General features: G+C 46.8%; 1 protein-coding gene across 1 annotated transcript; it reads left to right on the top strand.

Moving 5' to 3' along the window:
• The first annotated feature begins 1,958 nt into the window (after positions 1-1,958).
• TMEM278 (transmembrane protein 278) lies at positions 1,959-7,156 on the top strand. Its single transcript, XM_072884250.1, has 2 exons — positions 1,959-2,228; positions 6,532-7,156. Exons 1-2 carry the CDS (start codon positions 1,959-1,961, stop codon positions 6,799-6,801), a joined length of 540 nt encoding a protein of 179 aa, XP_072740351.1. The 3' UTR covers positions 6,802-7,156.
• Positions 7,157-9,349: the final 2,193 nt, after the last annotated feature.

Here is a 9,349-nt window from a genome sequence, read left to right on the forward strand (position 1 = left end):
ATCTACATCCAAATTTTAGCTTTGAAAGAAGCCTGGGGAACTCTACGTATGCCTGTTCCCTGTTTCTAAAACTTGCACAATAAGACATGCTGTGCACTTAGTCAACGTGTATGGAGTGCCTGGCACAATGGAGCCTAACTTCAATTAAAAGCAATACCAGAAATCAGTAACAGTCTGCTTCGCTCACAAGTGATGAATATCGAGCCTGGCTATAGCGTTGGTGTTGCCCTCATCACCTCCTTCTAGTGGCATGGCTTGGTCAGAGGCTGTTCCTGAGCCATGGTATGTTTGGGATGCAGCTGCCCAGAGGTCCGCTAGCCCTAACGTCATCTGGTAGAGCTCTTCTAATGGGCCACCAGTAAGTGCTTCATCAGCAGGGCTGTCCAAGTCCTTGGAGAAAACTGGCTGAGCTTTAATTCTGATGTGCATATTGCTACAGCCGGACAGTAAATAAGTACAGCAAATAAACATACCCAAACACCCAACAACGGGAGGGGGATGGGCACCCAACATGTACAATTTTTAACAAAAGCATTTAATGAAGGAAAACAAGCACTCATCTGTATTATAAAATCATTTTACATTTAGCATTGTGTGAACCTTGTTTTTCTGATAACCTTTTTCTAGGGCAGAATTTGCTGAGAGAAATAGCACCGAGTGGAACACAGGACTCCTGGATTCTTTCCCTGACTTGGGCCATAGATGAGCTGTGCCTTCTGGTAAGACCTACACTACCTCAGTTCCCTCTGGAGTTAAGGAGGTTTTCTCCTTCCTGCAGTACTATGATCATGCATATACAAATGTATCTAAAAGGCTACATGAATGTGCAGATATGACTGAAATTCTTGAATAATATTGATTGTATGAGGCAGATGAAGTAATTGATAATTGCTGTGCCTTCAGTACAAGAATATCAATATGTTCTGCAAACAATAACAGCAACGACTGCAGAGAACAGATTTCTGAGGTAAATAGTGACTGTTATCAGTTACTTTCATTTTCTACAATTTCTCTCTAGATTAAAAAAACCTTAATCAGAGTCAGAATAATTAAAACTTAAAAGGGACCATCTTGACCTGGGAACGTATGGTTTGAGTGTGGCTCTTGGGTGCTGTGTGCTAAATCACTTGAGTGGTGAGACAGATGTAAAGGATTGGCTAGCACAGAAAGCAGCTTCAGAATCTACTCCGTAAACAGAGCAGTGTTGCAAAGCTCTGAGAGCCAGCTCAGAAAGGAAGACACTGCTTGCATTTGAGTGCCTGTGACTGCAGGCAGCCGAGAGCAGTGAAACCACGCACTGCTCCAGTCTTTGCTTCCAGCTCTGCAAGGTGTGGGCAAGGACTCCAGCAAGGCAGAAAGTGGAGAAACAGCTGCTGTTCATTATCTTCACTGGTCACTGGATGGGAGTTGAGCAGGAATATTTACTTGGGTACAGGCTGAAGAGCATGGAAAAATGATTTGAAGTCAAGGAACTGTCTGAAAGTGCCTAAGCCTGATATTCTTAGCAAACAGCAGTGCTTAAAGGTGGAGGAGGATGCTAAAGCTCAGCACTCTCTGGAACCAAGCAACCTGTTGAAGCTAAGACAGCAACTGTTTGGGAACTCTTGGAATCATAATCCTAGGAAGAACAACAACAAATTCAGGAGTGCCGTAGATTCAAAAGCAAAATAATAGCTACTGCCGAACTTCCAGCAGCCACATCTACTTCGAAACTGAGGTTGGGACACTGCTGGAAAACATTCTGAAAGGAAACAACCTGTGCTGGCCAGCTCCTGGGAAAGCAGGTGGCCAAAAGAAGCCTTTCCTTCCTTGCTCCATTATGCTGTCTGGTTAAGTGTTCTTGTCCATGTGTGGAAGAGGCAGGAAAAGCCTCTGCAAATTACTTCCCAGGTCTGTTGCCAAAAGCAAAGAAACCATTTTGGATAAGAGCGTGGGTTGATTAGCAATCTTCTTGAAGAATGTCTGGCCAGGACACTGAGGACTTTGGAGCAGAAAACCTCTCAGAAAAGTCCCAGATGATTCCTAGCCTCCCGCCATATGACATGGATGACCAGCTCCTTCCCAGGGAGCCACGGAGTGCCTGGTGCTGCTTGGCATGGACCCTGGTGGTAGTCACCATGAACTCCTTGGTCTTTTTCATGAATTTGATCCTGATGTTCGTTATCTTCACCATTGTGCTGCTTCCTACCATTGTGGTGGTTTACTTTGGCTTCCAATGCCACTCCCGGGTAAGTAAGTCTTGCTTCATTTGGCTGCTAACAGCCACCTCTAAGGCAAGCTGGGGGAACAGTGGCTGTAAAGACAAGGCTAGACTTCCCGAGCTTTGGCTTTGTTTTCATAAGGGGTGTGTATGCATATAGATTTGGGGGGGAGAGGAAGGGAGATGTGTATAGACTGGTCTGACAAGAACAGGTTTATGGTGGTTCATGCTGACCTGCGGACTCTTGCTTGTACAAGGGAGAGATCTCTCCTGCTTGGTGCCTGTGACACAGCTGTCAGCAAGGCTGGCATGTGCATTTGTCTAGGGAAGTATAGGCTTTACGATTTCTGGACTAATTGTCTTAAAGTAGTTGGTTGGCACCCATACATTCAGTGTCAGTAGGTTAGCACAGAAGGGCTCTCACTGGCAAGGCAGAACACTGACAGAAGCTGCCTGTGACTGCCCAGCTCCTCGGGGACGGAGACAGCATGGGGCCCCTTGGTCCTGACCCCCTGCGCACTGCGCTTCGTACAGTTGTGTAAGTGTAAAGTGATCAGAGGTAAATCTACAGCATTTCACGACAAGCTTGCATGAGATGCCAGTCTTGTGGGCACATCTGAATGCTAGCAGGGATGAGCTATATACACATTTTTACCCCTCCCTTCTTCCAGTATTGTGGGAAATGGAAGCTTGATTGAGCAAGAAAGTTGTATTCCTGTGAAGGTAACAAGCAGCTGTGACAGGTCGGGCGAATATGCTCCCTGGCTTGACAGAGTTGCTGTTTGCATTTTAATGTCACAATATTTCTCTCTTCTGTGACCTCTGTTACTGAGAGCTGCCAGCCTGAAATCTTCCATAATTCACACAAGTCCTACCTGGCCTCTGATAGGGTTTGTTACTTTCCATTTAATTAAGCCCTCTATAGTGTTTGTCATATTTGATCTGCCTAATGACTAATTCTATTCTGTTAGACTTTACTAGTTCTATATAACCCCCTTATGCCAATCTAACATTCAGATGTGTTCCCAAATATGCTGTACCGTTTCTCACACCAACAAATGAGCCTGCTTTGTCAGTAAGGGCTCTGGATGTGTGCACGTCTGTTCCAGTTGGTTGCTGTCCACTGGATTTCATTACTTACCAATTTCTTCTTGGTATATTTCTATAAATGTTTGTAGAATCACTTGACTAAATATGGATGTGAAAAAACAGTTCTCCTGTTTTCCTCACAGGCAGTAACTGTTAGACCAGCTCAATATGACTTCTCTTGCTGATTATCCTAAGTTAGAAGAGCTTTTTACTTCCTACTTTGGGGGGGGGAAGAACCCACACCCTGTAGTGCCTTCTCCCAGCAGGGACAACTGACTCAAAATACAGGTGCCATTGGTCTCCCCATTCCACAGAATCTGAACTAAAGGGAAGATGATTTAAATCTTCTCAAACAGATGTATTTACCAGAGAAATAATGAAAGAAGAAAGCTCTTTCCCCTTCCTTTTAATGAAATCTGTGCATCCTATCTAATCACCCAACTCCTTGGGACCTCTGTCTGAGTGAGCAGATCCTAGCATGAAAAGGATCCAGGTAGGAAAGGATCCAACCGTGCAGCAGAGGTCAGCCGTTCGCCCAGTTTAACCCCATAAGGCTCTGCTGACTTCGGTGGAGCTGTGCATGGATACAGCTGTGGAGGTCTCACTCCACAGTGAAGAAGGAGACAGGGGATGTGCTGTAACTTTCCAAGAAAGGCATTGCATTGTGTTATTCAGCTGACACCCCAGCAACATGAGTTGTCAGTCCACAGCTCCCTGTCTCAAAGCTCCCTGACAAAGGGACTGTGCTATTACTGTTTTCTCGGTACTGATGTATTTGCTGGTCTGAGAAGTTTGGCTTTGATTTTTATTGCCCTGAAATTATGACAACTCATAGCTGCTGTTACTGAAAAGCTTTTCCTGATCCTGCAACCTAATGGACAGGGAGACATCTGTCATGGTAATTGCTTTGTAGAACAGGGCAGACACAAGTGCTGCTGCTAGTTGGAGTGAAGCATAATTTATAGAGAAATCATGTACCTCTGGGCCAGACAATTCCCACTGTGGCTCCAGACAATTCCCACTGTGGCTCTGGCACCTTCTGGAAATGTTTTACTATGGGATGCAAATGTGTGTGATGCCCAACAGGGTAAGGTGGGAGGCTCTGGAGGGCCTACAGAGAGCAAAAGTGGCTCAGAGGGGTCCTGATCTACCTGAATGGTCATGCAACCCTTCTTCATTGTGGGCTGCAACACTTCCCTTTTGCAGTCCATGGCTGTTAGGATTTTTGCATACGAAAGGGCAGGTGTGTAAATGACTTTTGTTTTATTGAAGAGTAAGTCTTCACAAGAAATAACCTAATAAATTCTCCTTGGGAGAAAGTGCAGTGTGGGCCATTGCGTTGGTAAAACTGCTGGTCTGTCTCCACAAGTGCAGTGTGGATGCAGATTCTGTAAGACGTGAGGCTTTTTAGGGTAGGTTTGATAGGAGATTGCCTGTAAAGCCATTAAATCAATTTTTCCTATGATCTGAAACTGATCCTTGAAAGCCATAAATATGGACTTCAAATTGGACCCAAAATGGGAAAAAGTATGAGGACTGCCTCCCAGAATCACCCCTTCCAGCTTCACCCTGCTCGACCCTCACTTTGGAAAACCTCAAGTTCTCCTTTGCACACCCAGCGTTCTCCAGTTGAAGGCTTTGAGGAAATGCAAAAGGTTTTCGAGTACAGCCAAGTACATCAGAAGTGAAAGCAACCGTGTTGCTGTTAGCTGTAAGGAGTCTTTTAACACAGACTTTTCTTTAACGGGCATAGAGAGGGATTGTGGCAGTATGGCTTGACAAGAGCAGTTCTTTGTCTTTGGGCTGCTGCTTTTCAATGCCTTCCTAGTAGACAGAGGCTGATTTCTGCACTGCAGATCCATTAGTTTTGTTTTTTTTTTTTTTAGTATGATGCGTTGTGTTTCTTGTACTGCTGAAAGAATATGGAAAAAGGAAAGGAAGCTAGAGGACATGGGGGTTGCCTGTAGCATTTGTTAATGCAGAACAACTGTGTGGCTTGACTCGGAGCTCCTGCTGCCAGGATGAATGGAGGACCAGAATGGAGGACCACTCAGCAAGGACCAGTTAGTGTGCTGGATGCTTTGCAGCAACATGGGGTGCTTACATGGGCTTTCCTGGCAGATTTTGCAGTGCAAAGAGATGCTAAGAGGAAGAAATGAGTACAGTGTGTACATAGAAGACAGAACACAAAGGGGTCTTTTCTAGGGCAGGAGTCTGGAGAGTCTGCAGCTAGCGGGTAGCTATGGAATGACCAAGGACTAGGGCAGTGATCGTCCCCCTGCACTCGGCACTGGTGAGGCCGCACCTCGAATCCTGTGTTCAGTGTTGTGCCCCTCACTCCAAGAGAGACATTGAGGGGCTGGAACGTGTCCAGAGAAGGGCAACGAAGCTGGGGAAGGGTCTGGAGCACAAGGCTGATGGGGAGCAGCTGAGGGACCTGGGGTTGTTCAGCCTGGAGAAAAGGAGGCTCAGGGAGACCTCATCGCTCTCTACAACTGCCTGAAAGGAGGCTGGAGAGAGGTGGGGTCGGTCTCTTCTCCCAGGTCACAAGTGATACGACGAGAGGAAATGGCCTCAAGTTGCACCAGGGGAGGTTTAGACTGGATATTAGGAAATTTTACTTCACCGAAAGGGTTGTCCAGCATTGGGACAGGCTGCCCAGGGAAGTGGTTGAGTCCCCATCCCTGGAGGTATTTAAAAGCCGTTTGGATGAGGTGCTTAGGGACAGGGTGTAGTGGTGGGCTTGGCAGTGTTAGGTTTACGGTTGGACTCCATGGTCTTAAAGGTCTTTTCCAACCTATACGATTCTGTGATTCTCTGATTCTCTGATTCTGACCAACCTCTGTCTGCAGAATCTAACATGTTGCTGTATTTTCTTTACTTTGTTATAATTTCCAGTGTGTTGTGCCACCCACATCGATCTAGCGGCAGGAGGCCTTTTTATTTGGTTTCTGCCTATGAAATGCTAAGCTGTGCTATTCTGATGACTTCATAAAGATTAGTGTTTCCTGCTTCAGGATCAGTGTGCAGTGCTCTTGTCTCACAGTGATGCCTGAATAATTGAAAGCTTGATTAAAATGTGTTGTCAGTCACATAGCGTAGCCTGAAGATTGCTGAGCTCAGCTCGGAGAGAGGGAAGAGGTGTGTCTTTCTGTGAAAGCACTGGAAATCCAAGGGTACTTTGGTCACTACTCCTGTCCACCACCAGGTCTGTGACACGCTCTGTCTCATTCTTCCCACAGGTGCTGCACTCGGCTGCCCGCTACTGCAAAAGCATCTTGGATGACAACAGCTCTTCTGCCCTCATCATCCTTGGCTTTGTCATCATGTCCCCTCTCATTGTGGTGGCCATGGCTATCTACTGCAACCTGGCAAGGCGTCTCCGTCTCTTCATGTGCTTCCAGCCATACAGCAGGGCAGTGTACAAGGGGGTGAAGTGGCGCTGGTATGAGGAGGGAGGCCTGTGCAGCTGTGTCAAGGGGTGGAACACTCAAGTCAAGGCCTGGGTATGAGTTAGCAGCACCAGAGGCCCTGCCCTAGCCAGCACCCTCTTCTCCATGCCCTGTACCTCCCCACCATCACCTCCCAGAATCACCATCCTGAGGTCTCTGCAGATGAAGGCTGTGTCGTACCTAGATGTGAGAGGAAGGGAGATCTGTTAATGAGCCTCCTACAGCTTTGTCTGTAAGCGGGTAGGATTCTGTCCACTGTGAGGGAAATACAGAAAACACAAGTCCTTGACGGTAAAGACAATGTTCAGCCCTGAAAAGAACAGGGACTCCTCCCAGTGCCTGTTGCATTCAGAGCACAGCACTGTTTCCAGCCTTGACAGCATGTTCTGCCCCACATAAGACATAGAGTACGTGTGTATAGAATTAAAGAGTGGTGGGAGTGGCTGCTGACTTTGCTACGTGCCTTGGAGAGGTCTCTTTGGGAAAGGCAGCCTTTGGTGAAGCATCTAGCCAAGAGGAAGCAGCTGTGGCTTTCCCAAGTGTTGGACTGCCAATGTTTCTAACCTCTTGCAAAGGTGTCTGTAGGTCACTGCCTCTGTGATGTTTGGGATCCACCATTTTCCTACACATCAGATATTCTTCCTCCACTTAGCAATCCTTCTTTCCCATGTCTATAGCAGTGCTTATGCTCCTTTTGCTGTTCCTGAGTCAGGTCACTGGGTTGGCTGTGGAAACAAATGCTGATCTTCGGGTCTCTTCCCTGCCAGCTGCTGATCTGAAATACGCTTGTCTGGTAATGGCTGATGGTTATTAACCAGCAAATAGCTCCTTGTCCTTTATGCTGTGGTCAGGTTGTTTTGTCTGGGGCTAAATCTGGCTGAGGGTTCAGGTCAGTTTTAGGATTCCTGGCAGGAGGAACTGAAGACTCATGGTGGCTCTGAGCCCACATCTGGGCTAAGAGCTTATGCCTGCAAGGGAGAGTGTGTAATGTCTTGTTTTCTGAGGGTCACACATACCTAGATTTAGGCTTAGTGCTGCAGTTTAAGAGTGGAGAACTGGAAAGGGTCACACTGCTGAATGCTATGAATCTTTCGGTGCTCCAATAAGGCCGGATATCTCGAGAACCTAGGAGTCACTTCGGTACTGGCGCTGTGTTTTATTCCCTGTGTGAAACAGGACTGAATGGGCCACAGAGACTGACTGTCCCTCATGAAAATGCAAGTACGGCAGCAAGATGGTATCTGGGGAGCCTGCTGTGCTGAATATGTGATCTGCAATACCCAGGGTGATGTGTGGGGCAATGGTGGCATGCTCCCTAGAGAGGGGCTGTATGTCTGAAACCTGCTGAGCAGGGGAACCCAGCCTGCATTCCCTCCCATGATTCTGCAGAACTCCCACAGGGCCTGAACTGATTCTTAACTAAGTCAGCTGGATCTTGATTTCAGTGCTCTCTGGAGTAATACCCCGGATCCTCTGTCATATGACATGCCATAAGTTACAACTGAGTGAAAAGCACAGTGTATGTGAGAAGGTATGGCAGGTAGGGAAAAGCATGGCAGCTTGGTGCCTGATTCTCTCCTTTCAAATCACTGTGGGTCTCTAGTGTTCAGTTAGTGAGGTCTGTGTGTTACCGATCACTGCAAGCTGCGTACTCCCACTGGCTGTTGTTCCCCTGTCTCCCAAATATAACCACTTCAAGTGTTATGTATAAATAAAGATCATGGCAAATCTCCACTGAGGGAGTTTCTCTCTGTTCTGTCTCAAAGCACTGGCTGCATCAAACAGTCATGTGGTGCCCATTGTACCACAGTACATATCACTGTAAGCTAAAATGTAATTTCTGCTTTCTTTCTGAGGATTGATTTTTCCAGTCTACGTAGCCTGCAGAGCCCTAGTCCTACCCAGAGAAATAATCAGTGGTGGCTACAGGTGAAACCGAATTGAATTGGCAGGAAACACTCTGTGCACGGGCAGTGGGACACTCAGTCCAGCCACCAAAAGAGACAGGAACAACACAGGGACAGCTGGAGGTAAGCATGGCACTGTTGCTGGACCCCTTGCTTTGAGAGACTAGAGCCATTGGTTTGATCTCTGGCCACCACATTACCTTGTGATGGTCACAGTCTTAGCTTTGCACTCCAGCAAGCAGGCATCTCTGTGCAACTTTTTGTGCTGTGAACAGATGGGCAGCAGTGCAATATATCCACTTTGCTGGCTCTCTGTGTGTGTTCAACTGAGTCATGCTGCCAGCCTTCATTGCTATTTATCCCATCCTGGCAGTTGCGTTAAACCAAAGCCTCAACAAACCACCTCCACAATACTTCAGGCGCAACTGATCTGATATTTTTCCTTTACAGTTCTAGCTGTTGCTTAATGTTTCTATGTACCAAAGAGGAATGAACAAGGTTGTTCCATCCCAGAACGTGAGTGGTTGAAGGAATGTAGAGTTTGCATTTTAATGCTTTTCCATTGCTCTAGGATTTTTCAGGGTGAAAGTGCTGACTAAATTGCTCTGACACCATTCAGGAGAGCAAGAATGCATTAGCATTTGCTCAGGCCTGTTATACGAGCATAATGGACTGCCCGACTTGAAATAAAAGTGAAGCAA

Source organism: Ciconia boyciana, chromosome 19 (genome assembly GCF_034638445.1).
Source record: "Ciconia boyciana chromosome 19, ASM3463844v1, whole genome shotgun sequence".
Lineage (NCBI taxonomy): Eukaryota > Metazoa > Chordata > Aves > Ciconiiformes > Ciconiidae > Ciconia > Ciconia boyciana.

What these genes read in the sequence shown, in the direction of transcription:
- TMEM278 (XM_072884250.1), top strand. Translation starts at nt 1,959, where the DNA reads ATGTCTGGCCAGGACACTGAGGACTTTGGAGCAGAAAACCTCTCAGAA. An exon ending in GCTTCCAATGCCACTCCCGG is followed by an intron (nt 2,229 to 6,531) that starts GTAAGTAAGTCT and finishes TTCTTCCCACAG; the next exon opens with GTGCTGCACTCGGCTGCCCG.